Source organism: Channa argus, chromosome 13, assembly GCF_033026475.1.
Source record: "Channa argus isolate prfri chromosome 13, Channa argus male v1.0, whole genome shotgun sequence".
Taxonomy (NCBI): domain Eukaryota; kingdom Metazoa; phylum Chordata; class Actinopteri; order Anabantiformes; family Channidae; genus Channa; species Channa argus.
The window spans coordinates 24,268,318-24,296,210 of record NC_090209.1 but is presented as its reverse complement, the minus strand read 5'-3'; the positions used below and the strand labels follow the sequence as shown (position 1 = coordinate 24,296,210).

At 38.9% G+C, this 27,893-nt stretch overlaps 2 protein-coding genes across 2 annotated transcripts; both read right to left on the bottom strand.

Moving 5' to 3' along the window:
• Nucleotides 1-6,349: 6,349 nt before the first annotated feature.
• On the bottom strand, nucleotides 6,350-9,581 carry LOC137139308 (trace amine-associated receptor 7e-like). The gene is made up of 2 exons (XM_067526359.1): nucleotides 9,373-9,581; nucleotides 6,350-7,503 (listed from the first exon to the last, which is right to left on the bottom strand). The coding sequence occupies exons 1-2, from the start codon at nucleotides 9,579-9,581 to the stop codon at nucleotides 6,678-6,680; spliced, it is 1,035 nt and encodes a 344-aa protein (XP_067382460.1). The 3' UTR covers nucleotides 6,350-6,677.
• Nucleotides 9,582-9,967: 386 nt separating this feature from the next.
• On the bottom strand, nucleotides 9,968-27,358 carry LOC137139307 (trace amine-associated receptor 13c-like). Its single transcript, XM_067526358.1, has 6 exons — nucleotides 27,180-27,358; nucleotides 26,173-26,971; nucleotides 12,152-12,349; nucleotides 11,897-12,069; nucleotides 11,587-11,710; nucleotides 9,968-10,099 (listed from the first exon to the last, which is right to left on the bottom strand). Exons 1-6 carry the CDS (start codon nucleotides 27,356-27,358, stop codon nucleotides 9,968-9,970), a joined length of 1,605 nt encoding a protein of 534 aa, XP_067382459.1.
• Nucleotides 27,359-27,893: the final 535 nt, after the last annotated feature.

Below are 27,893 nucleotides of genomic sequence, written 5' to 3'. Positions count from 1 at the left end.
GCTGTGAAAACTACCTGCTTCTACATCATCACAAAGTGCTGTCGGGATTTGTTTTGTAGACCAAACCAAAGGTTGGCATCTTCCTGTTTCCCTTCACAAAGTCGATGAGATTTTTTCCATTCGCATTTGGATAATTGCAGAAAATAACCTCCCTGATAAACAGCAGTTTGTCATACGTACAATAATCACTATAATAATCACTGCTTCTATTATTTAGGAAGCTTAAGCACAATCACCCGAAACAAAAGGCTGTTGCTGTGCTACAATATGAACTACACCATGGTCGCATGACTTCATGTCAACACTAATCTTCAAATTTGTAAATTTGTTTCATAGCAGTTACAGTATCACTTGTATAAAGCCTTGAACCTATCTACAGTAGTTAGAGGTCAAAAGTTATAAATGTGAGAATGATTGATTTAAACTGGACCCAAAGCAGCTCTGCAGACAGTTGAAGGTAAGTAGGTGGCCAGGATGCCTGGGTGACAAGACAGAGGTGTAGAACAGGAGTCAAAATGTCATCACCTGGGGTGACGTCCACTTGATAGGCAGGTAGGCAGGTCAACAGGCGGGCAGGTTTGGATATACTGTTAGATCCCATCACAACCTGACTTACTGCTGGATGGCGTAGTCACAGAGCCATCAATGAAGTGAGCGTGTGGTGGAGGTCTTGAGGCAGCCAAGAGGTGGCTCTGGATGAGAGGCTTTTTATGAGACACATGAAAGTTCGGTGGATCTTAAGTGTTTTGGGGAGATGCAATCTGACTGCTAAATGAACAATTGTAATTGTATTAACTCCGTGGCAGACGCTTTTATCCAAATCCACTTACAACTGAGCAGCACACACTAGGGAGAACTTGGGGGTTCAGTGCCTTGACTAGGGAGACTTCAACTTGTAGCCAGGAGGAAGGGGGGTAGAACCACGGACGCTGTGGTTTGTGGACGACTGCACTACCAACTGAGCTACAACCTTTGAGATAAGGAACGGACCCACAAAACAAGAAGATGGCTTCTCATTCTGCGGACACAGAGCGCAGTCAGCTGAAGAGAGAAGAAGAATCTTTTCTACTCTGTATTTGGTTCCAGGAGTGTGGTGTTATTGTTATGGGCGACTGTCGCTCAGGAGGTCGAGGAGTCATCCACTGATCCCAGGATTGTTGGTTCGATTTGAATCCTGGCTCCTCCAGTGAAATGTTGTCGCAAGTCCGAATGGGTGAATGACAAGCAGTGTAAAGTGCTTTAGATAGCAGTAAGACAAAAAAGCGCTATATAAGTCCAGAGCAATTATCCCATTTTTGGTAACCTTGGATTAAAGCAACATTTGGTGAGCTCTTCACTAAGCAAGGTGTCATCTCCGAGCTGAAACTTCCGTCAAATAGTGGAGATTGGTAGCTAACTAGAAGCGAGTCAGCCCCATGGCAGAAGATGGCAGGGAGTTGTCAGACTCTTAGAAATGAGTCAGAGGCATCCACCTCACAAACTGTCACTCGGGGTCAGGATGGTGGCCTAAGTGAACTATGTGAGTCTTGAGCAGCTGAAAGGCTTCATCCAGGTAAACGTCTTTTTGAGTGAGGTGCAGTGATAGACCTGTAGTTCTTCTTTAAGTGGCAGTAAAAACCACCAAAGCCAATCGTTGGCTTCCTGCTGTTAGAGGGAGGCCAATTTTTAAGCTGCCTCAACTTTGGTTGGATCCATGTTGATGCTGATGGCAGAGAGAACATGTTGACATGTCCCCCATAGCATCATTGACCAAGTTCTGAAACATGGCAGGGGCATTACTGAACCAGTAAACCATTTAAGTTACAGGTAGATGCTAAAAAGTTAGAAGCTGGAGCTGAACTCTTGCAAACAGGTGATGACGGAGTTGATTACGGTTGTGTTTCTCTCAAAATCTCAATTCATATGAGTTGAACTATTCTATTTAGGGGGTGGAGTGGAACATGTAGGAGTATATACTGTTTACAGTCCTCTCATGTTGCTTCACTCACTAAAAAATTCATTTAAACTTACACAACCTGTTTTCCTTTTCATTTGCATCTTCATCCATTTGTCTCTGGTTTACTGTTTGTTTTGGTTGATTTGGGGTCTCTTGTGACTACAGCATCATTTGTGGCCTTTGGGAAAACATAATGTCACAAAAAGCACCATCAAGATTGGTCATTACAGTTGACTGTAATAAATATTTAAGTAATTATTTTAAAAAATAGGTTCGGAGGAATAAGAATTTCATTTGGTTTCTTATACAAATATCAAATACAAATAAGATTTAATGTTTTTTTCTTCCTGTAAATTAATGTGAAAGGACAAACTAGTTGTTCTGGTGGTTTTGTGTTTGTTTGGAATGTGGTTTTATTGTATTGGTTGATCAATGTATTTATTTCACTTCTATGATTTGATTTTTATTGTTTTTGGATGTATTTTAAAGCTACAATATGCAACTTAATCTAGGACGAAAATTGCACATTGAGTCTGACTTCACACAAAGCATTAACAGCGTCTCTCCACAGCAGGTTGCAGTAAGTTGCAGAATATTTCTACAAAAAAGTTTTTTAATTAGATTTACCACATCTTGTTTTCATTTACATGTCTGTCCACACTCAAATTCTAATGACTTTATCCATAAGTCCTAGTGGACGTTTGTGCCAGATATAATGAAATTCGCTGTTTCTAAAATGTACACTGAGAATGAGATGGATGTGAATTCATTGTAACTTTGATTTTTGATAACTAAAATCTAAGTCTAAATCTAAAGATACATTGCGCAACATTTTTCAACATATTTTAAAAATAGAAATGTGCTCCAACATTTATCTTAATGTGAAAAGGTTCAGTTGAGGTGGAGGTATGACCACCTGAAGGGCCGTGGAGAGGATAGTGGAGTATACAGAGTGAAGCTGTTTCACAGCAAGGAGGGATTGGGCAGAGAAGAGAGAACTGATTCAGGTGGATGCTTGCAACAAATTAAAAAGAATTCCGACAACACTTCATGTTGATGTGAATTTGTATATCTTGATAGTCGGTAAGCAAAAATAAAATGATAGTGAAAACTTAATTGTAAATCGAACCCTAATGTAATGGCAACGCACAGTTTTCCTCTTTTTGCAATTTGCAAATGAGGGCAAAGTTTTGTGCCCAACTGTAAGTTTACTTAAAAGACTCAATTCAGTGATTCAGCAACACAAAAACGTGTCTCTTTGAAGTTACTTTGCATTTTCTCTGATTATGTTCATGTCACAGGACTGAGGCTGCAGTATCTTAAGTGTAACAATGAGTTTAACAGATTTTCTAAACCAGGGGTAGAAAAAGGCATAAATCACAGGGTTCAGACACGAGTTAATATATATTAGAAAAATAACAACATCAGCAGAATTGATCATGAGGTCAGAGCCAGATAGAGACGCACAATAAGGTGGAATGGAACACATGAGAAACACAGCTACAACTACTCCAAGAGTCCTGGCTGCTTTCAGCTCTGATTTCTTCACAGTTACAGTCACTGATCTCTGCAGTTTGACAGCTGTAATGTGGGAGCGCATGGCACGAGCCTGAGACACAGCCACCACAAACACTCTCACATACAGAATGATGAGGGTGGAAACAGGGATAATAAAACCTAAAACAACATCAACAGCTCCTATTAAAATAATCACACATTCTCCATAGCAGGAGTTATACCTGCCTGGTTGTTTCATGCTGTCATATAAAATCAGAAAACTGTAGAGAAAACAGAAAACCCAACACAGCAGAACACAAATTTTAAGACGGCTTTGAGTGATTTTGGTGGGGTAATGCAGAGGGTCACAGATAGCAACATAACGGTCGACCGATATCAGCACCATGTTTACTACTGAGGCAGGGACAGTGATAAAGGATAAAAAATAACAAAGGACACACACCAGGTCACCCAGGAGCCAGCAGGGTGCTGATAAGATGATCTGAAATGGCATCAGAAAGAGGCCCACAAAGAAGTCTGAGACAGCCAGAGAGAGGAGGAGGAGGTTAGTGGGAGACTGGAGCTGCCTGGAGTGAGAGAATATCATCACTGTAATATTACAAACACCAACAACATTATCATCAATAGAAATATGTTTCTGATTAAAGCAGTCCATCTAAAGGTAAACATGTGGTAGGTTGAGTAAAGGTCTCATTAAACCAGCAGTGTGTAATGCAAGGGGTCATTTGTTTCAATGAATACATCACCATAATATCATCAAAGCTAAAACATTGTTGTGAGCGTTGTTTAAAATCTCCTAAAACACCAGGATGTCTTGCTCACAGATTGAGGTATTTCAATTAATCTCACTACTGCAATACAGCAAATGATCAAAGCTAAGACATGTATCTGTGCCTGAAGTGGGAGATGGAGATGATGACCAGCAGGTTAAGAACCACAGTGAGCAGAGAGATGAAGGACAGCAGAATGTAAAGGAGCATCGACTCAGAGTGAGGACGAGTGTGTTTCTTGCAGGAAGCGTTGAGGAGCTGTGGAAAACAGAGTTCAGCTTCATCCAATGTCTCCATCCACCCAGAGAGAGATGAAGAGCTGCTGAACACTTACAGCTTTCTGAGCAAAGTTCTGTGTCACACAGCTGTATCATGGTCTCCCTGTTGGACGCTCCCCCAACCCCCACCCCTCCACATTTCATTTGAATGTTTATCCTTCTCCTGGCATAGGCAGCATATTGGGCCCATATCCTTCTTGATCTCTGGTGAGTGTAGCATCTATTATGGCCTTAGGGGAAATATGTAAAATACAGCACCAGCATTTGTCTTTTAGAAAAAAATTTTTAAAATAGTAATTGTTTTGCAGATTTATGACTTATGGCCCTAATGTTCAAACTTCACCATGTACGTCCAAAAAATGGGTCATCAGGATGAGGACTGATCATAAAACTAATAAAGTAAATAAAGAGGTGAAATTTATATTGAACTTATCTTCAATTCATATATCTAATATTATTCTCTCATATTTTTATTTCCTGTGGGGACATACAATGATGTACAAAGATGTAAAATGGAAAAGATGGTGCTTTTGCTCACAACTAATTGGGACATTAAAGTACTGAAGTTCGTGTGATGCAACCAGAATGAGAGTTTCTGAGTGTCTGTAACCAATAGCATGAGCAGAGAGGCAGACTTGGAGAATCACGCACTGTTTATCCCCCTTTTCAATTACCAGAAAAAAAAACAAACTTAAACTGGTGAAAGATACATTTCATTTGAGGTGAAATTTAAATAAAAGGGCATTAGACAAACATGAGGTGAAGATCAGTGAATCCAAGGAAGATAGCCGAACTGGATAGCGTCCCTAGTAAAGTGCTCCAGGTGTGTCCATATGCAGCTCTCAGGGCACTTTGAGACAGCAGTTATCATAGCAGTCCACAAAAAGCCAGCTACAGTGTACGTGAACAACGACAGACCAGGTCTCCTCAGTTCTTTTGCAGACCCCAAACAAAGTTATGCACAACACAACTACATAACATGTTAAAACCTCAAGCACAGCACACTAAGCTTTCAGTCAGACCAGAAACCACAGAGCTTTTACTTTGAGAAGGCCAAATTATGTCTCCACATCGATTTCTGCGCTGGCTTAGCTCTGCCAGCAGTTAGCGTGGTCATGCTAGTGGCCAGCATAGAAATACTAGCAGGTAGCTGAGTAACCCACGACACATGAAATCAGTTGCCGGCCTCAACTTCTCAGCAGTCTGATTTTTTTGCACATCCCATGCGTCATACAGTTCTTGTTTCCAGTCAGTGCTTTTCCAACACAGCGTTGCTGACTTCATTATCTTAACATCATACATATAACTACATAAATAGAGGCTCATTACTTGAAACCATATAACTTCTCCACACTCGACATTCTGACATCACATTTATTTCAAACAAATGTTTACAATATTACCACCAATTGGACTGTGTGAGTCTCTGAACCCACAGGCCTCGATCAAATCTAAGCCACATTTTTCTAACCAAGTGGCCGACTTCAATTCTTTCAGGGTAAAGCCTTTTGCATTTTGTTTGATGGTATGAATCTAACCCTTTTGTGTAATTTAAATCTCAAAGGTTATTTTAATGCACTTAATCGATACTCTATAGTAAATGATAGAATGTAAATGTGATTATAAAAGTGACTTAAATCTACTGTGAGTACAGTGTAACATGAAAACACCTCAGTGTTTCTTCTGTGTTTTCAAAATTCTCTCATTGGGACATTTAAAGAAAACATCTTATAAAATGTATTTAATAAATAGACCATGGAGTAGGCCAGCTGGCTGAACCATTGCTGCTAGAAATAAAATAGAAGAAATAACTGCAGAGATGTAGAACCTAAGAGTGGAACAATGCATTAAAGACAAATCCAGCAAAAGGATGTTCTTCATTTTTTTTTTTTTTTTGGCGTTTGGGAAAAAGGTGACAATAGAAACACCAAAGATTATTGTAGATTTTAATATATGTTTATATTTTAGTATATGTTATAATTTGTCCCTGAATTGCTAATTGCAGTGAAGAAACACAGGATAACATCACTAAATTACCTAAATGTGCACAACAAACACCTGAGATGTGAGATAAGAATCACAGAATTTCTTCCTTTGTTGACAATCACTCTTCTTCACCGACTCAGAAATACGACACAAACACTTTCACAGAAAAAGTAATTTGGCTGTTTTCATTTACTCTGTAGTTTCTTTCATGATGTTGGTGTCACAGGACTGAGGCTGCAGTATCTCAAGTGTAACAATGAGTTTAACAGATTTTCTAAACCAGGGGTAGAAAAAGGTGTAAATCACAGGATTTAGACAGGAGTTAGAATACGCCAGAAAAACAAGAAAGACGTTAGTTGACGACCCGATAATGAGGTCATAGCCAGAGAGAGACGCACAATAAAATGGACAGTAACACATGAGAAACACAGCAACAACAACTCCAAGAGTCCTGGCTGCTTTCAGCTCTGATTTCTTCACAGTTACAGTCACTGATCTCTGCAGTTTGACAGCTGTAATGTGGGAGCGCATGGCACGAGCCTGAGACACAGCCACCACAAACACTCTCACATACAGAATGATGATGGTGGAAATGGGAACAATAAAGTTTATCACAAGGTCAAGAGCTCCAATTACATTAATCACACATTGTCCATAGCAGGAGTTATACCTGCCTGGTTGTCTCAGGTTGTCAAATAAAAACAGGAAACTGTAGAAAACAGAGTAAATCCAACACAGAAAAACACAGATCTGAACTCTCTTCTGAGTGATTCTGGTGGAATAATGCAGAGGGTCACAGATAGCAACATAACGGTCGACTGATATCAGCATCATGGTTACTAATGAGGCATAGACAATTATAAAAGTTAGAAAATAATACAGAACACACACAATGTCACCCAAGAACCAGCAGGGCTCTGTTAGGAGGATCTGAAACGGCATCACAAGGAGGCCCACAAGGACGTCTGAGACAGCCAGAGAGAGGAGGAGGAGGTTGGTGGGAGTGTGGAGCTGCCTGGAATAAAAGAATCATCAGTGTGTTTAATCTTAACAGCAATATTATTATTAACAATAAAATTCTTACTAAAATCAGTACTGTATGTCTAAATACTAAATGTGGAGGTTTGGAAAAAAAATACGAAAACCATCTCATCAGATCACAAGTATATTAAAACTCAGAGGTCACTTATTTCAATCAATCTCGCTACAACAACAAATCATCAAAGCTTTAAATCATGTATCTGTGCCTGAAATGGGAGATGGAGATGATGACCAGCAGGTTAAGAACCACAGTGAGCAGAGAGATGAAGGACAGCAGAATGTAAATGAGCATCGACTCAGAGTGAGGACGTGTGTGTTTCTTGCAGGAAGTGTTGAGGAGCTGTGGAAAACAGAGTTCGGCTTCCTCCAGTGTCTCCATCCAAGGAGAGAGAAGAGGATGAGACAGTCTGAAAACTCACGACTTTTTCACAAAGGTGTATGAAGTTCCTCCTCCCTCACATGACACGTCATCATCTTCATTTGCATTTTAAATCTTCAGTCTTCCTTTTGTCTTTCTTGTGTGACTGTTTTTCATTGCATTATTTACAGACTTGGGAAAAAGATAAAGTAAAAAAACAGAACAAACAAGATTATTCCTCAAATCCTTCTTGAACACATAAACAGTGTTTTGTTGCTCATGTGAGGTTTTCTTAATTCATAGTTCTGAAAACCCCTCCCTACCTCTTTTTGTAAAGAATTTATGTCGACTAGGAAAAATAATTTACCTATTTATTTCAGATTCTTGCTGTCAGTGGGTACAGTGGCATAATACACGTGAATGTCATGACTTATGAGTGAATAGCAGAGAAGCTGATTTCTTAATTACTTTTCCCTCGTATATAAACCACTTTCACCATCCACTTCCCGCTGGTTCATCTTGGTTGTTTTCTTCTGCTGGCACATCTTTCTAGCCAGTCCACGTTCCTCACTGGGTTCCCCATCTCAGCGGCTCACTGGCACAGCCTCACCCTCTTACCCTCCAGAAAGCCTGGATGACACGTGACACTCCACTACACTTATGATATGGAAAATACAATAAAATACACATCACACCACCCTGTACATAGCACAATAACTTTATAAACTTTCCCATTTGGGAAATTTTTACCAAATAACTTTCATAACTAAGGCTTCATATCTTGACAGCTAGCTTAGTTAGACACAGCTTTCATCCATTTACTACTGAAAAAGTATTGTCCAAGTTAGCTGATTGCTTACAGCCTGCTATCTAAACTAACAAGTCTTGTCTTGTGTCTCCCTGAGGGTCCTATCTATTTTGGTGACAAGTTATATCAGGTTATCAAAGCTCCAGGAAACATTATGGGTTGCTAGAGGGTTCAGGCCTCTCAGCCAGGCTTTAAGTTGACCTCTAGGTTTGTTTTCCACTTCCCCATTGGGTTCTCAATGAAGGCTCTTAGAGTCCTCTGGATCTTGTATAGTTCCAAGCATTCCACAATCCATGTGTGAGGCATTGAGTCATAAACATTCTTGTAGTCAATCCAGGCAGTGCACAGGTTGGTATGTCTGGTCTTGCTGTCTTGAGTAACTGCTGGTGCTTTGCTCCTCTGGTGTTACGACAACTTTCTGAGCTCTGCTCATGTATTGATCCATGTGCCTGCTCATCTTAGCCACTATGATGTTTGTCAGGAGCTTCCATGTTGTGCAGAGGCAGGTTGTTGGATGGTATGTGATGCCTCCTTCTCCCTTTTGCATTTCCAGTATTCTTCAGCTTCCAGCCTTGGTGGGTCTGCTCTCATGTTATAACCCTGCCACTGGGAGAACCTTGGATGGCTCAGTGGAGAACATCTAGTTTATTCTCCTGGTTTCAAATTCTCTGGTGTACCTCTTCAGACAGGTATCCAGGGCAGTGAGCCCTTGCCTAGCAGTCTTCAAGACCTCAGGTACGGAGAGTTTGTTGTACTTCTTAGGTAGGTTGTTCTTCTTCATCATCACACCTTTCTGCAATTCTGATACCTTGATCTTTCCACCCAACCTCTGTTTCCATTGAGGATACTGCACCTTATGGCTTCTGTTGAGTTTATAGTCAAGCATCTCTAGGATCACGGTTGTTACGATGTATATCAGTTTTTTGGTCTCGGTGATGTCATAGTTGGGATTGTTAATAATGCTGCGTTCACATCCTCTAGTAAATTTTCAGAGGGCACTTCCCTTATTCTTGGTAACCAGCCACGGAGGTTCCAGGTGTCCATCTTAGCCATGATCTTTAATCTCAGGTCAACTTACACTTACACTTACTTACAATCTTACACTAAGCTCATCTGTTGTTATTGGGATTGGAATGGGCTTGTGGGGTTGTCAGGATTGTTGTCATGTAACTGCTCTCGCTGGGGTTACTAGGATAATTGCATTCCAATAGTTCCCTATTCTCATCTCTCTTCCATGAATGTTTCGTTCGTGTTGCAGTAGCACACTTCTCATCAGGTTGTCCCAGTTTCCCAACACCTGAAGTGGACCTTGATGTCCTGGATGACGTCCAAGCTGGTGTGGTAGGCAGGTAACATAAGGGCCTTGTCTAAAGGCCCATACTGGATATAGACCACAACGCACAACTGGAAATGTAAGCAGTTTGAGACAGCAGAGACTTCATAACATTCATTACTCTATCTATCTATTACGGCATCCTTCTTTCACTGGATATTAAAAGAGCAAATATTGCGGTTGATTAATAAATATATTCATATTCCCTATTTTAAATATGCTACAGAATATCATTGTAATAAGGGGAGCCCAATTGCAAGTACAGAAAATGACAATATGTACTGTTGCTAACATAGAAAGACAACCAAAAAAAAAGAAAGAAAATCCACTGATGTCAAGCATTTACATTACAAGCACCGGCCCACATGAGGAGACAGGACAGGATTTCTACATTCCTAGAGAACTCACACAAGACTCAGAAAGAATGACATCCTGATGAAACTGGTAATAAAGTGGATACATTGTAATTTTGAACTGAAGTAAACAATATCAAAAACCCTTATTGTCAACAATGTTTTGAGCTCTAAAATAGAGATGAGGCTGCTTTATGAATCAGGTTGTAATGCAATTTGTTCCTTCTCTAATTTTCAAATGCTTGATTCTATATTTTTCTACAAAACAAGAGGAACAAGAGGGGCGATAAGAAAACCCCTGTACATTCACAACTATCTATGGCAGAAACAAACAAGAAAAAACATACGACATAATAAAAGAATTACATATATAACACACACATCATTAAAAGGCAGAACATAAGAATGACAGCATCTCTTTTGTTATGTCTGCACTGACTGATTTTCACATCACAAAAAGACATTATTTCTTTATAGATAAGGTCACGTCTCTCTTTCAGTCTCTACAAGTGTTTTTCTCACAGTACGTTTGCCTGAGAGGACTGAGGCTGCAGTATCTTAAATGTAAGAATGAGTTTAACAGATTTTCTAAACCAGGGGTAGAAAAAAACATAGATCACTGGGTTTAGACAGGAGTTCGAATATACCAGAAAAACAATAAACATTTTTGATAAAGAATCCAACATGCCATCATAGCCAGAGAAAGAGACACCGTAAGGTGGACAGTAACACATGAGAAACACAGCAACAACAACTCCAAGAGTCCTGGCTGCTTTCAGCTCTGATTTCTTCACAGTTACAGTCACTGATCTCTGCAGTTTGACAGCTGTAATGTGGGAGCGCATGGCACGAGCCTGAGACACAGCCACCACAAACACTCTCACATACAGAATGATGATGGTGGAAATGGGAAGGATGAAGGCAAATACAAGGTGAAAAGCTCCAAAGATATTAATGACACATTGTCCATAGCAGGAGTTATACCTGCCTGGTTGTTTCAAGTTATCATATAAAATCAGAAAACTGTATAAAACACAGTAAATCCAACACAGCAGAACACAGATCTGAACTCTCTTCTGAGTGATTTTGGTGGAATAATGCAGAGGGTCACAGATAGCAACATAACGGTCGACTGATATCAGCACCATGTTTACTACTGAGGCACAGGCCGTGATAAAGGGTATGAAATAAAACAGAACACTAACCAGGTCACCCAGGAACCAACAGGGCTTATTCAAGAGGATTTGAAATGGCATCACAAAGAGGCCCATGAGGAAGTCTGAGACAGCCAGAGAGAGGAGGAGGAGGTTGGTGGGAGAGTGGAGCTGCCTGGAGAGACAGAATATCATCACTGTGAATATTACAAACAACAGTATTATTATTACCAGTAGTTTCTTTAAATCTAACACATGTACATGAACAAAAGACACAAACATAAAACACTCAAAAGTCACTTAGTTCAACAAATCTCATTAAATAACAATAGATCATCAAAGCTAAAACATGTATCTGTGCCTGAAGTGGGAGATGGAGATGATGACCAGCAGGTTAAGAACCACAGTGAGCAGAGAGATGAAGGACAGCAAAAAGTAATTAAACCCTTGACCCTTGTCAAAGTTGAGACGCATGGGCTTCTTGCACGAAGTGTTGAGGAGTTGTGGAAAGCAGAGTTCAGTTTCCTCCAGTGTCTATATCGTCAGAGACATGAGAAGAGAAGCTGCTGAACACTCAGCTATCTGAGGGATAGTGTGTTGCATTGATTATTTATACCTTTCCCCCTCCCACCTCCCTCCCCTCCTTTATTTCTGTGTTCCCCTTTAGAGACTGATCTGCCTCCCTTAGAATATGCATCTTCATCTTCGTCATTCTCTGAAACAGTTTTTTTCTCTCTTTATGCTTAAAGGCTAAATTTGTCAAGTCAGCAACAGACTCATTGTCAGAGCGCAGTGGGCGGGAGGGAGTGTAGACCTGAATAAGAGAATTGACGTAAGCAGAAGCTGTTGAGTTGTCCACTCTGTAGACAGGAGACATAGCTTTAAACCAAATGTGGGCAACTACAGGAAACAAGTGCAAAGATCTGAAAAGTGGTGTCATCTTTCTTTTTTGGCTGATTCAAAAGAAGACACGTTGCTAAATTTTGGATCATCTGGAGGGGTTTGACTGTGCATGCCGATAAAAGTAACTGGGGCGATGCACAATGAGATGTGTTATACATTCAGAGACATAGGTCTGATTTTTCCAATGTAGTAGAGGGTAAATCTTCACACCTAAGAGACAGAGGAGATGTGGTTGGTGAAGCTTAGTTGATTGTCAATGATCACCATCAGATTTCTGGCTGACTTAATACAAACAATCACTGAAAATCCAATGTTGATGCTGATGTTGTTGTATTAAAGGTCTGGTCGAGAAGACTAGAACTTCAGTCTTGGAAAGGTTGAGCTGAAGGTGTCTTTTTCTTATCCAAGGACAGATGTCAGACAGATAGGCAGAAATGTGAGACAGAGTTATTTGGGGGAAAAGACAGAGAGGCCGTGACAGTTAGAAGAATGTGCCAGATACCTTGAAGGTTTGTCAATATAGGAAAGACCGAAGACAGTCCAGAGCTGTTACAGAGAGGCCCGTCAGAGAGTGTGTCCAGGACGATACGGTGGTTCACCGTGTCAAACGCTGCCAGATCAAGTAGGATTAAGACAGAAGATTGACGCGCAGCTTCTGCAGCCCGCAGTGATTCAGTTTCTATGGAGTGACCACTCTTGAAGACAGACTGGTTGACATTAAGGAGGTTGTTATGAGGAGAAAAAAAATCTAATCAGTTGAAATCACTTTGCCATAAATGGAAGAAAACCCTCATTACAATGCCTCCTTCAAAAGCAATTATATATAGAGAAATGGGAATTTTACTCACCTCCTGTAATGTTTCTTGGTTTAATTCTGCCAAACCCTGGCAAAGTAGATGAAGTGAAAGAATGGCTGACCCCAGATAATTGTAAGCAGTTACAATTCAATTCAATTCAACTTTATTTATACAGCACCAGTTCACAACAAAGTCATCTCAGGGCACTTTACAGAATGAAGTCAAGATTATAAAGATGTAGAGACACCTAACAATATCCCCTTGAGCAAGCCCTAGGCAACAGTGGAGAGGAAAAACTCCCTTTAACAGAATAAACCTCCAGCAGTACCAGGCTCAGGGTGGACGGCCATCTGCCTTGATCGGTTGGGGTGAGTGGAAAGTGAAGAGAGAAAAGAACAGAGCAACAAAAAGCAACAACAAAACATTGCGCAGGTTGGTAGGACCAGTAGCTGCACGCTGGAAAACACACAGCTTCAAAGCTGGGGGACACCTGCAGAAAGGGACAGAGAGAGGGGACAGAGAATGAGAAAGACAAGTACAGGAGAAAATACACAGAGTTAATGACATACAGTGGTGACAATTGTGGGGTGAGAGGAGAGGAGAGAGGGTCAAGAGGAGTAAAGGAGCTCAGTGCATCGGGGGGTGGGTTCCCCAGCAGTCTAAGCCTATAGCAGCATAACTATAACTAACTATATGCTTTATTAAAGAGGAAGGTTTTAAGCCTAGACTTAAAAGTAGAGAGGGTGTCTGCTTCCTGAATCTGAACTGGGAGCTGGTTCCACAAGAGAGGAGCTTGATAGCTAAAGGCTCTACCTCCCATTCTACTTTTGGAAATTCTGGGAACCACAAGTAGGCCTGCATTCTGAGAGCGAAGTGGTCTGCTGGGATGATATGATACTATGAGATCTTCTATATATGATGGAGCCTGAACATTCAGAGCTTTATATGTAAGAAGCAGGGTTTTAAATTCTATTCTAAATTTAATGGGAAGCCAATGGAGAGAAGCTAGTGAAGGTGAAATATGATCTCTCTTGCTAGTTCCAGTCAGCACTCTTGCTGCAGCATTTTGGATTAATTGCAGGCTCTTGAGGGAGTTACTGGGGCATCCTGAAAGTAGGGAATTACAGTAGTCCAACCTAGAGGTAACAAATGCATGGACCAGTTTTTCGGCATCACTTTGAGACAGGATGCTCCTAATTTTGGCAATGTTCTGTAGGTGGAAGAAGGCTGTTCTAGAGATTAGTTTTATACGTGAGGTCAATGACAAATCCTGTTTAAAATAACTCCAAGGTTCCTTGCAGTAGTACTGGAGGCCAGACTTATGTCATCTAGAGTAACAATATGGTTGGACATCATGTCTCTGAGATTTTTGGGCCCAAATACTATGACTTCAGTTTTGTCTGAGTTTAAAAGTAAAAAATTGTGGGACATCCAGGCCTTTATGTCTTGTAGACATGCTTGAAGCTTTATTAACTGATTATTTTCATCTGGTTCCATAGATAAATATAGCTGGGTATCATCAGCATAACAGTGGAAATTTATGGAGTGTTTTCTAATAATGTTGCCTAAAGGAGACATATATAAAGTAAAAAGTATTGGTCCTAACACAGAGCCTTGTGGAACTCCATAGCTAACCTTTGTGTGCATGGAGGATTCATCATTAACATGAACAAATTGAAATCTATCAGACAGATAAGATTTAAACCAACCTAGTTCAGTTCCTTTAATCTGAATTTCATCTTCAAGTCTCTGTAATAAAATGTTATGATCAATGGTATCAAATGCAGCACTAAGATCTAACAGAACAAGTAAAGAGATGAGTCCATTATCTGAGGCCATGAGAAGATCGTTGGTGACTTTTACCAGTGCTGTTTCTGTACTATGATAAACTGTAAATCCTGACTGAAAGTCTTCATACAAAGTATTCCTGTAACCGTGGTCACATAATTGCTTTGCAACTACTTGTTCAATTATTTTAGAAATAAAGGGGAGATTAGATATTGGTCTGTAGTTGGCTAAAACACCTGGGTCAAGACAGGGTTTTTTAAGTAGTAGTTTAATTACAGCTACCTTATAGGCCTGTGGTACATAGCCTGTTTCTAAAGATAGATTGATGATATCTAATACGAACTTATCTATTAAGGGTAAAGCTTCCTTGAACAGTCTAGTTGGAATAGGGTCTAGCAGACAGGTTGTTGGTTTAGATGAGGTAATAATTGAAGTTAGCTGAGAGAGATCTAGCAGTCTAAGAGGGATTGGGGCCTTAACGATGATTCTAGCACTGCTGTACGTGAAGATCTAACTGTAATATTTGGGGGGAAGATCTGGTGAATTTTATTCATTAAGAAAGTCATGAAGTCATTGCTGCTCAGAGTTAAGGGAAAACTAGGCTCAACAGAACTATGGCTCTTAGTCAGCCTGGCTACAGTGCTGAACAGAAACCGAGGGTTGTTCTTGTTTTCTTCTATTAATGATGAATAATATGCTGTTCTGGCATCACAGAGCTTTTTTGTACATTTTTAAACAGTTTTTCTAGGCTAAATGAGATTCTTCTAAATTTCTGGAACAAAACTTCCATTCTAACTTTCGTGTTGCTTGTTTTAAGTTGTGTGTGTGCGAACTATACCATGAATAAAAATCTTTTTCAGAAGGGCAACACTATCGACTACTTTACGTAGTGAGGCTGCAGAATTGTTAACAAGTTAATCAACTTGTGCAGGAGTAACATTAAGGTGGCTACTTTCCATTGTATTGACAAATGGTGAAGCAAATGATGAAAGAATCATTTCTTTAAATGTTTAAAGCTGTTTCACTTATTTACAGCTTCTGCAACTTCTACTGTCAGTTTATTTAAAATAACAGTTCCATTTTACCCTCCAACCTCCACAAAATAAAACGTATCTGGTCACCTGTTGCTAAACAACCCTTCCTCCAGTTCAAGGAATGACTTACCTCTGCTTCTGTCCTGGCTTCCCTGGACCTGTCCAGACAGTTTATCTTTAAGGTTGATGCCTCCGATACTGGAGTGGGAGCTGTCCTTTTTTCAGAGGTCTCCTATAGACAAGATTCAAACCTGCACCTTCTTTTCTCATTGCCTGGCCCTAGAAAAGCATAATTATAACGCTGGGAACAAAGAGCAACTGGCAAACCAGTTCTGCAGAAGCGGTAACATCAGTTAACAGGTAAAGAACAAACCTTTTTAGTCTGGAAAAAAGGCCCAGTAGAAATTGTGGAAGGTTACGTCAGGAAGGGCATCCAGCATAAAAAATGTGCTCAATCAACATACTGAACAATATTCCCCTGGGTTGACCCTTAATTTATGGGATAAGCCAAAAAAAAAAAAAACTAAATTAATGGAATCAGAGGTTTGATCCAGTCATCACCTGCAATAAGCCTGTTTTTCACTTCTCATTTTACCATCAATTAAATTTGTTCAAAACTTTTTGAAAGTTAATAGTTTGGGTCCAGACTTTTAAAAACTCTGAGAACGAAAAAAATATTACAGGAAATAATTATCTGTATATGTTGTATATTTATATCTATCTATAATGTAGGTTATTATTACATATTCTGTATATTATCTGGATTTTTCTTTAGAGAAAATACATAAATAAAGCATATATAATTAGGGGAATATTTAAAACTGTGTGACAATAATAAATATTTTATCATGATAAATAAGTTACTTTTGGTTATTAATACCACTTTTTTTCAGATACATGGCCCTCACCTTAAATATTTTGGATAAGTCTTATGAGCAGAATTTAAAAATAAATATAAATGAATAAAATAAAGAAATTAAGAAAATGTAAACACTGAAGACAATATCACATTTTCTATGCTCTTTACACAAACAAAACAGGGATTATGTAATGTGTACAGCTGCTAGCAATGAAACATAACATAATTGCAGACAAACGTTTTTCCCCATTGGAATATTTCTATAGGTAAAATAAAAGCATTTACATTTTTTGAGTTATGAGAGTTAAAAAGACAGATGACATTTTGTGTCATGGATAACAGACATAAGAGTAACAACATTTTCATGTGTTTTTTCCACTCACACCTGTTTTTCTCTACACTAGCCTCCCGGGAGTGAAGCTCACTGTCTCAAGTGTAATAGTACGATTTAGGATAATTGGGGAAACACTTTATTTTACAGTTTCTGTATTTTCCAGATAATCTCCTGTAAATGCCTCATAATTTCCCTGGAATTTAGCTGTTAATTCCTAATTAATTATCCACTACAGGAAAACCTGATTTATAATGGCTTTAAACACATAAATGGCTACAGTCATCACATTATTGTATTTACATTTAAAAACAAAGTATATTGTAGGCAAGAAAGTCCCACTTCCAGTATGTAGAAATGTGACTTAGTATAGCTGCTAAGTAGGTGAATTTATATGACAAAAAGTGTGTTTTAGTGGTTAAACTCCTGATAACTAACAGCTGAATATCAGCTGATAAACGTAAAGGGAAGGTTTCTGGAGAATTATGTGGAAAACACGTTTGACCTGTAAAACTAAACTGATAAAACTAATAAATATATTCATATTCCCTATTTTAAATATGCTACAGAATATCATTCTAATAAGGGGAGCCCAACTGCAAGTGCAGAAAATGACGATATTTACTGTTGCTAACATAGAAAGACAACAAAAAAAAAAAGAAAGAAAATCCACTGATGTCAAGCTTTTACATTACAAGCACTGGCCCACATGAGGAGACAGGACAGGATTTCTACATTCCTAGAGAACTGACACAAGACTCAGAAAGACTGACATCCTGATGATGCTGGTAATAAAGTGGATACATTGTAATTTTGAACTGAAGTAAACAATATCAAAAACTCTTATTGTCAACAATGTTTTGACAAATTTGTAATGCAATTTGTTCCTTCTCTGCTTTTCAAATGCTTGATTCTATATTTTTCTATATGACAAGAGGAACAAGAGGGGCGATAAGAAAACCCCTGTACATTCACAACTATCTATGGCAGAAACAAACAAGAAAAAACATACGACATAATAAAAGAATTACATATATAACACACACATCATTAAAAGGCAGAACATAAGAATGACAGCATCTCTTTTGTTACGTCTGCACTGACTGATTTTCACATCACAAAAAGACATTATTTCTTTATAGATAAGGTCACGTCTCTCTTTCAGTCTCTACAAGTGTTTTTCTCACAGTACTTTTGCCTGAGAGGACTGAGGCTGCAGTATTTTAAATGTAAGAATGAATTTAACAGATTTTCTAAACCAGGGGTAGAAAAAAACATAGATCACTGGGTTTAGACAGGAGTTCAAATATACCAGAGAAACAATAAACATTTTTGATAAAGAATCCAACATGCCATCATAGCCAGAGAAAGAGACACAGTAAGGTGGACAGTAACACATGAGAAACACAGCAACAACAACTCCAAGAGTCCTGGCTGCTTTCAGCTCTGATTTCTTCACAGTTACAGTCACTGATCTCTGCAGTTTGACAGCTGTAATGTGGGAGCGCATGGCACGAGCCTGAGACACAGCCACCACAAACACTCTCACATACAGAATGATGATGGTGGAAATGGGAAGGATAAAGGCAAAAACCAGGTGAACAACTCCAGAGATATTAATCACACATTCTCCATAGCAGGAGTTATACCTGCCTGGTTGTTTCAAGTTATCATATAACATCAGAAAACTGTAGAAAACACAGTAAATCCAACACAGCAGAACAAAGATCTGAACTCTCTTCTGAGTGATTCTGGTGGAATAATGAAGAGGGTAACAGATAGCAACATAACGGTCGACTGATATCAGCACCATGTTTACTACTGAGGCACAGGCCGTGATAAAGGGTATGAAATAAAACAGAACACAAACCAGGTCACCCAGGAACCAACAGGGCTTATTCAAGAGGATTTGAAACGGCATCACAAACAGCCCCACAAGGAAGTCTGAGACAGCCAGAGAGAGGAGGAGGAGGTTGGTGGGAGAGTGTAGCTGCCTGGAGAGACAGAATGTCATCACTGTAAATATTACAAACAACAGTATTATTATTACCAGTAGTTTCTTTAAATCTAACACATGTACATGAACAAAAGACACAAACATAAAACAGTCAAAGGTCACTTAGTTCAACAAATCTCATTAAATAACAATAGATCATCAAAGCTTTAAATCATGTATCTGTGCCTGAAGTGGGAGATGGAGATGATGACCAGCAGGTTAAGAACCACAGTGAGCAGAGAGATGAAGGACAGCAAAAAGTAATTAAACCCTTGACCCTTGTCAAAGTTGAGACGCATGGGCTTCTTGCACGAAGTGTTGAGGAGTTGTGGAAAGCAGAGTTCAGTTTCCTCCAGTGTCTCCATCATCAGAGACATGAGAAGAGAAGCTGCTGAACACTCAGCTATCTAATGGATAGTGTGTTGCATTGATTATTTATATCTTTCCCCCTCCCACCTCCCTCCCCTCCTATATTTCTGTGTTCCCCTTTAGACACTGATTTGCCTCCCTTAGAATATGCATTTTCATCTTTGTCATCCTCTGAAACCGTTTTTTTCTCTCTTTATGCTTAAAGGCTAAGTTTGTCAAGTCAGCAACAGACTCAATACGATTCAGGACCAATCAAAATTCCAAGATTCAAAATTCAAACATCAAGAACAAACATTTTTAGTCTGGAAAAAAAGGCCCAGTACAAATTGTGGAAGGTTACATCCGGAAGCGCATTAGGCATAAAAATGCCAACATACTGAACAATATTCCCTTAACTTATGGGATAAACCAAAATAAATAAATAAATAAATACAAAATTAATGGAGTCAGAGGTTTGATCCAGTGATCACCTACAGTAATAAGCCTGTTTTCCACTTCTCATTTTACCATCAATTAAATGTGTTCAAAACTTTTTGAGAGTTAATATTTTGGATCCAGACTTTTAAAAACTCTGAGATCGAAAAAAATAATACAGGAAATAATTATCTGCTAACGTTGTATCCATTTATATCTATCTATAATGTAGGTTATTATTGCATATTCTGTATATTATTTGGATTTTTCTTTAGAGAAAATACATAAATAAAGCATATATAATCAGGGGAATATTTAAAACTGTGTGACAATAATAAATATTTTATCATGATAAATAAGTTACTTTTGGTTATTAATACCACTTTTTTTCAGATACATGGCCCTCACCTTAAATATTTTGGATAAGTCTTATGAGCAGAATTTAAAAATTAATATAAATGAATAAAATAAAGAAATTAAGAAAATGTAAACACTGAAGACAATATCACATTTTCTATGCTCTTTACACAAACAAAACAGGGATTATGTAATGTGTACAGCTGCTAGCAATGAAACATAACATAATTGCAGACAAACGTTTTTCCCCATTGGAATATTTCTATAGGTAAAATAAAAACATTTAAATTTTTTGAGTTATGAGAGTTAAAAAGACAGATGACATTTTGTGTCATGGATAACAGACATAAGAGTAACAACATTTTCATGTGTTTTTTCCACTCACACCTGTTTTTCTCTACACTAGCCTCCTGGGAGTGAAGCTCACTGTCTCAAGTGTAATAGTACGATTTAGGATAATTGGGGAAACACTTTATTTTACAGTTTCTGTATTTTCCAGATAATCTCCTGTAAATGCCTCATAATTTCCCTGGAATTTAGCTGTTAATTCCTAATTAATTATCCACTACAGGAAAACCTGATTTATAATGGCTTTAAACACATAAATGGCTACAGTCATCACATCATTGTATTTACATTTAAAAACAAAGTATATTGTAGGCAAGAATGTCCCACGTCCAGTATTTGTAAATGTGACTTAGTATAGCTGCTAAGTAGGTGAAGTTATATGACAAAAAGTGTGTTTTAGTGGTTAAACTCCTGATAATTAAAGGGAAGGTTTCTGTAGAATTATGTGGAAAACACCTTTGACCTGTAAAACTAAACTGAACAGAACTGCCATTAAATGGTAAAATGATGATCATATAATGGTTATGTTACTAATGATTAAGTGTATGTACTAGAATAAATAAGTCAACTGCATTGGATTGGGCTCAGTTAGTCATATGCAGCCTGGTCCAAGCTCTATTCTGATAAAGAAAGACATACACACAGCAACAACAGACAGAAGATAAGACATATTATGAGTCCTCTGATTTCGCACAAAAAAATCACATTTTCATGTGTCTCTTTTCCGTCACTGCATAACTTCCCTCTACAGTACACTGGCCTGACTGGACTGAGGCTGCAGTATCTGTAGTGTTGTAATAAGTTTAACAGATTTTCTAAACCAGGGGTAGAAAAAGGCATAAATCACAGGGTTTAGACAGGAGTTTGATAAAAGTAGAAAAATTATGAAATCATTAGAAGAACCGACTGTGAGGTCCAATCCAGAGAGAGACACACAATAAGGCCAGTAACACATAATATACACAGCAACAACAACTCCAAGAGTCCTGGCTGCTTTCAGCTCTGATTTCTTCACAGTTACAGTCACTGATCTCTGCAGTTTGACAGCTGTAATGTGGGAGCGCATGGCACGAGCCTGAGACACAGCCACCACAAACACTCTCACATACAGAATGATGATGGTGGAAATGGGAATAATAAAACTTAACACAAGGTCGACAGCTCCAATTATAATAATCACACATTCTCCATAACAGGAGTTATACCTGCCTGGTTGTTTCAGGTTATCAGATAAAAACATAAAACTGTAGGAAACAGAGTAAATCCAACACAGCAGAATACAGATCCGAACTCTCTTCTGAGTGATTTTGGTGGAGTAATAAAGAGGGTGACAGATAGCAACATAACGGTCGACTGATATCAGCACCATGTTTACTATTGAAGCATTGACAGTGATAAAAGGTATGAAATAATACAGAGTACACAGCAAGTCACCAAGCAGCCAGCAGGGTTCTGTTAGGAGGATTTGAAATGGCATCACAAGGAGGCCCACAAGGAAGTCTGAGACAGCCAGAGAGAGGAGGAGGAGGTTGGTGGGAGAGTGTAGCTGCCTGGAATAAGAGAATATCATCACTGTAAATATTACAAACATCCACAGTATTAGTACCACTAGAAATTACAATCTTATGTGAGCAGTAAAACTTATTATTTAAGTTTTACATTTGTAAGAACTGCTTGTAAAATAGGTCTCCCTAAACTAGGAAATAAAGGTCAGACGTCACTTAGAGGTTAGTTACTTCAATAATTACATCAACATATCACAGCTAAGACATGTATCTGTGCCTGAAGTGGGAGATGGAGATGATGACCAGCAGGTTAAGAACCACAGTGAGCAGAGAGATGAAGGACAGCAGAATGTAAATGAGCATCGACTCAGAGTGAGGACGTGTGTGTTTCTTGCACGAAGTGTTGAGGAGCTGTGGAAAACAGAGTTCAGCTTCATCCAGTGTCTCCATCATCAGAGACAGGAGGAGTAGACAGCCTGCTGAATGCTCACAGCCTTCTGTGCAAAATCCTGTGACATAGTTGGTTTATGTCTCTTGTTCCACCCTCATCATTCAGTCACCTTATTGGACACTAATCCTTTCATGTTGTGTGTCATACTCTTCATCTGCCTAACTCTTCTCCCATATGTAATGGAATTTTTTTTATGCTTTGTTTGATTTGATGCAGAGACTCAGGACCAGGATGTTTTTCTTCCTGGCCATTACACGGCCAGGAAGAAAAACATCCTGGTTTGTTTTGCACTGAATAATGATAAAACACAAGTGTATAAGGCAAACTAGTGGCTAATGGTCACATCTCGACGTGGTGGAAACAATTTACAATGGTAATTATAGAATGATGCAGACGTGCAAAACTACCAGCATTTAATTATATTGTAAAAGAATTCAAGTATATCGTGTAAATAGGTAGTAAGGTGGGCAGCGCATTGGTGGAGAGGTTAGTGCAGCTGCCGCACAACAAGAGGGTACCTGGATGTACTAAGTATTTAAAAGTGACAGTGGTTAACTGAGGGCAGTATAACAGGTACTGGAATTAAGCAAAGTAACAGTGATGATTTGCCAGTGGAGGTGAGATACAGTGTTAGGTTTTAACCTGTGAAGTTTAGATAATTTTTGAATGAAGCTCTTTCTGTGTCTTCTTGTTGAGGCCAACTATCTGTGCATTAAGGCTAATAGACAAATGGGCATGTTGTAGCATCTTGGGTATATCGGGTCACTAGCCCATGAAAAAGAAGGAAAGGGTGTTTAATTTAAGGTAGTTACTCAGAGCACAGTGTCTCTCATTGGTGCATTAATATGACCTTTTTTTGAATTGAAGATAAAAGAATAATGGGGATGTAAAACCTCGACAACCTAAAACATGCAATGCAGCATTGTCTGACCGGATTCATTCATTAGGATACGTTTTATCAACTAGTGGACTAGTTTTTCGGCATCACTTTGAGACAGGGTGCTGCTAATTCAGGCAATGTTCCGTAGGTGGAAGAAGGCTGTTCTAGAGATTTGTTTTATATGTGAGGTAAAGGAAAAAGCCTGGTCAAAGATAACTGCAAGGTTTCTCACAGCAGTACTGGACGCCAAAGCAATGCCATCTAAATTAACTTTATTGTTAGAAAGTGTATTTCTCCTATTTTTAGGCCCAAATACAGTAATTTCAGTTTTGTCTGAATGTACAAGTAGGAAATATTATCACATCCAGGCCTTTATGTTTTTTGGGCATGGTTAAAGTTTGATCACTTGGTTGGTATCTTCTGGTTTCACAGATAAAAATAGCTGGGTATCATCTGCATAGCAGTGAAGGTTTATGGAACGTTTCCTTATAATGTTGCCTAGAGGCAATTTACAGAGTAAAAAGTACTTGTCCTAACACAGATAACTCCATAACTAATGTTTGTCCATATAGAAGATTAAATATTTACATGAACAAATTGGAATCTGTCTGACAGATTTAAACCAACGCAGTGCAGTTACTTTAATCCCAAATCCATGTTCCCGTCTTTGTAATAAAACGTTGTGGTCAATGTTGTCAAATGCGGCACTAAGGTCTAGTAGAATGAGTAGGCTTCGGTTTAGTCCATTATCTGAAGCCAAGTGAAGGTCGTTGGTGACTTACATGGGTGCAGTTTCTGTACTATGATAAACTCTAAATCCTGACTATAAATCTCTTTAGACAGATTATTCCTGTACAGTTTGTCACATAATTGCTTTGCAACTACTTTTTCAAGGATTTTAGAGATAAAAGGGATATTGGGCATCGGTTTATAATTGAATAAATCACCTGGAACAAGACAAGTTTTTTAAAAGTAGAGGTTTGATTTCAAATCACTTCACGGGCCTTTGGTACATAGCCATTTTCTAAAGATAGACTGATCAAATCTAACATAGGAGTCTATTAAGTTAGCTCAGCAGGGGCTATGGGTAAAATGATCTAAGAGGGATTGGGGCCTTATTGATGATTCTAGCACTGTTGTACATGAGGATCTATCAGTAATATTTGGGGGGAGGATCTGGTGAATTCTTTCTCTAATAGCTACAATTTTATTAGTAAAGAAAGTCATGAAGTCATTGCTGCTCAGAGTTAAGGGAAAACTAGGCTCAACAGAACTATGGCTTTTAGTCAGCCTGGATACAGTGCTGAACAGAATCCGGGGTTGTTCTTATTGTTCTCTAATAGTGATGCATTTTTTGTGATGCAGCTTTTTTGTACATTATTAAACTGTTTTTTCAGGCTAAACGGGATTCTTCTAATTTATTGGTGAAACAACTCCCTTTGTAATTTTGTGGTGCCTGCGTTAATCTGTGAATTTGTGAATTGTGATGAAAAAATAATTTACTTTAAATTTGCACAGAGAATTTTCAGATAAACATCTGCTGTGGTGGAATTGTTTTCTAACTACTGTATAGTCTATTATTGTAAATTAAAAATGTATTAGAAAATGCTAAGATAAAAGAGAAGTATGTGAAAAACAAACAAAGAGTTAAATTATTTAATTCACGGACAAGGTCCAGGGTGTGACTCAAACAGTGAGTGGCTTTATTCACATTTTGGGAAAAACCAATTGAATCTAATAAGGAATTGAATGCAGTGGTGAGGCAGTTACTGTCAGCATCTACATGAATGTTAAAGTCACCCACTATAATGAATTTACCTGTACTAAGCACTAAATCAGATAGAAAAACTGAAAATTCAGTCAAAAACTCTGAATTAGTAACTGGAGGACGGTACACGATAAATAATAGTGGTTTTTGAGTTTTCCAGTTTGGGTGTGAAAGGCTAAGAGTAAGGCTCTCAAATGAGTTATAACTATGTTTAGGTCTAAGGTTTATTGGTGAGCTAGAATGAAAGATTGCTGAATAAAACAGGCTACTGTTGGAGAAATAGAACATTTCTTGTTTATCCTATTTGTAGCTCTCTAATACTACGTCAGAAAATAAAATGTAGGTCATTAAAAAATACAGATTAGAATAGTTCAACACATTGTTTATTGACACATTTAACACTGCAATAGTTAAAAACTAATCCCAGAAAGTGTTTCTTATTATTGTGGTGTTTATGACAGATGACATCACAGAACATCACAGTTTAAACTTTGAAGCACATTCTCTGTCTGAAACACTACTGCCAAAGTACTGTAGAGAGTAGATACCTAAAGGGGGCCCTTCGGGACCCATCAGTACCCAAGGGTTGAGGTTCAGTTCAGACAGCAAAGCAATGTTTGGGTTCAGGTTAGATTCAGTCCCGTGGGTTAGAATAATTGTAATAAGTGTAAATATTTTGAACTATAAAGCAAACAAATATAGGTTTTCTTCTTTATTCTAGTTAAACGTGCTACAAAACACTAGAATGATGAGCCTGTAGTGGAGTTTTTGCATCTGGGTACATGCAAACACAAGTAACACATGCACACACAAATCCACAGTTTTTCTCTACTGTACACTGGTCTCACGGGAGTTGGGCTGCAGTATCTCAAGTGTCACAATGAGTTTTACAGATCTTCTAAACCAGGGATAGAAAAAAGCATAGATCACAGGGTTTAGACAGGAATTTGATAAAAGTAGAAAAATGATGAAATCTTTGGTTGACGTTCCAATTGTAAGGTCAGAGCCAGAGAGAGACACACAGTAAGGTGGACAGTAACACAATAGAAAGACAGCAACAACAACTCCAAGAGTCCTGGCTGCTTTCAGTTCCGATTTCTTCACAGTTACAGTCACTGAGCTCTGCAGTTTGACAGCTGTAATGTGGGAGCGCAAGGCACGAGCCTGAGACACAGCCACCACAAACACTCTCACATACAGAATGATGATGGTGGAAACGGGAATAATAAAACCTAACACAATGTCAACAGCTCCAATTATATTTATAACACATTCTCCATAGCAGGAGTTATAGCTGCCTGGTTGTTTCAGGTTGTCCAATAACATCAAGCTGTAGAAAATAGAATACGTCCAACACAGCAGAACACAGAATTGAACCCTCTTCTGAGTGATTCTGGTGGAATAATGCAGAGGGTCACAGATAGCAACATAACGGTCGACTGATATCAGCACCATACTTACTGTTGAGGCAGAGACAGTGATAAAGGGTATGACATAAAACAGAACACACACCAGGTCACCCAGCAGCCAGCAGGGCTCTTTTAAAAGGATCTGAAATGGCATCACAAGGAGGCCCACAAGGAAGTCTGAGACAGCCAGAGAGAGGAGGAGGAGGTTGGTGGGAGAGTGGAGCTGCCTGAAAAAGTATCATCACAATGGATATTATAAATGCCCTCAGCATTTTTACCAGTATGAATAGTTTTATGTAAGAAATAATGAACAAATATGAAACATCTAAAATCTCATTAAAACCTCAGGACGTACTGCTCAAAGTTTATTTATTTCAAGGATTCTCACTACAGCAATACAGTAAATAATCAAAGCTTTAAATCATGTATCTGTGCCTGAAGTGGGAGATGGAGATGATGACCAGCAGGTTAAGAACCACAGTGAGCAGAGAGATGAAGGACAGCAGAATGTAAATGACCAAAGTAACTGAAGCAGAGTAAGGGCGTGTGTCCTGCTTGCAAGAGGTGTTGGGGAGCTGTGGAAAGCAAAGTTCAGCTTCCTCCCATGACTCCATCATCAGAGACAGAGGGGGAGGAGAGGAGAAGCTGCTGAACACCTGCAGCTTTCTGAACAAGTTCTGTGTCATACAACTGATTTATCCCTTTCTCTTTTCTCCTCTTCCCTCCCCTTTTGTCTCTGTGTGCGTCTCTTACAAACTGATCTTCCTCCCTCACTTTTCAAATGCACATTTTCCCTCTCTGGACCTTCTGTTCTATCTGCTGTAACTGGTAGCTTTTTTTTTTGTTTGTTTTTTTGCGGATGCAGGGACTCGACTGCACTTGCACCACTGCACAGTCAATACCGGACGCAGTTGTTCTCAGGGTGTCAAATAGTGGCTCTCCTGGAGGATGCAATAGTAACGCTAAAGAGAACCTTAGGTGTCAATATGATACGTCAAAGGACGTACAAAGTGGAACAACACGACGCTCTAGGAGCATCAATATCTGATGCTGGTTGCATCAGCCCTTCTGATCCACAGCCATTGTAATTCCCTTTCAGCAGCATCAATAATGTTCTTGATGTGTCTTGTTGCGCAGCCCCCTAATCCC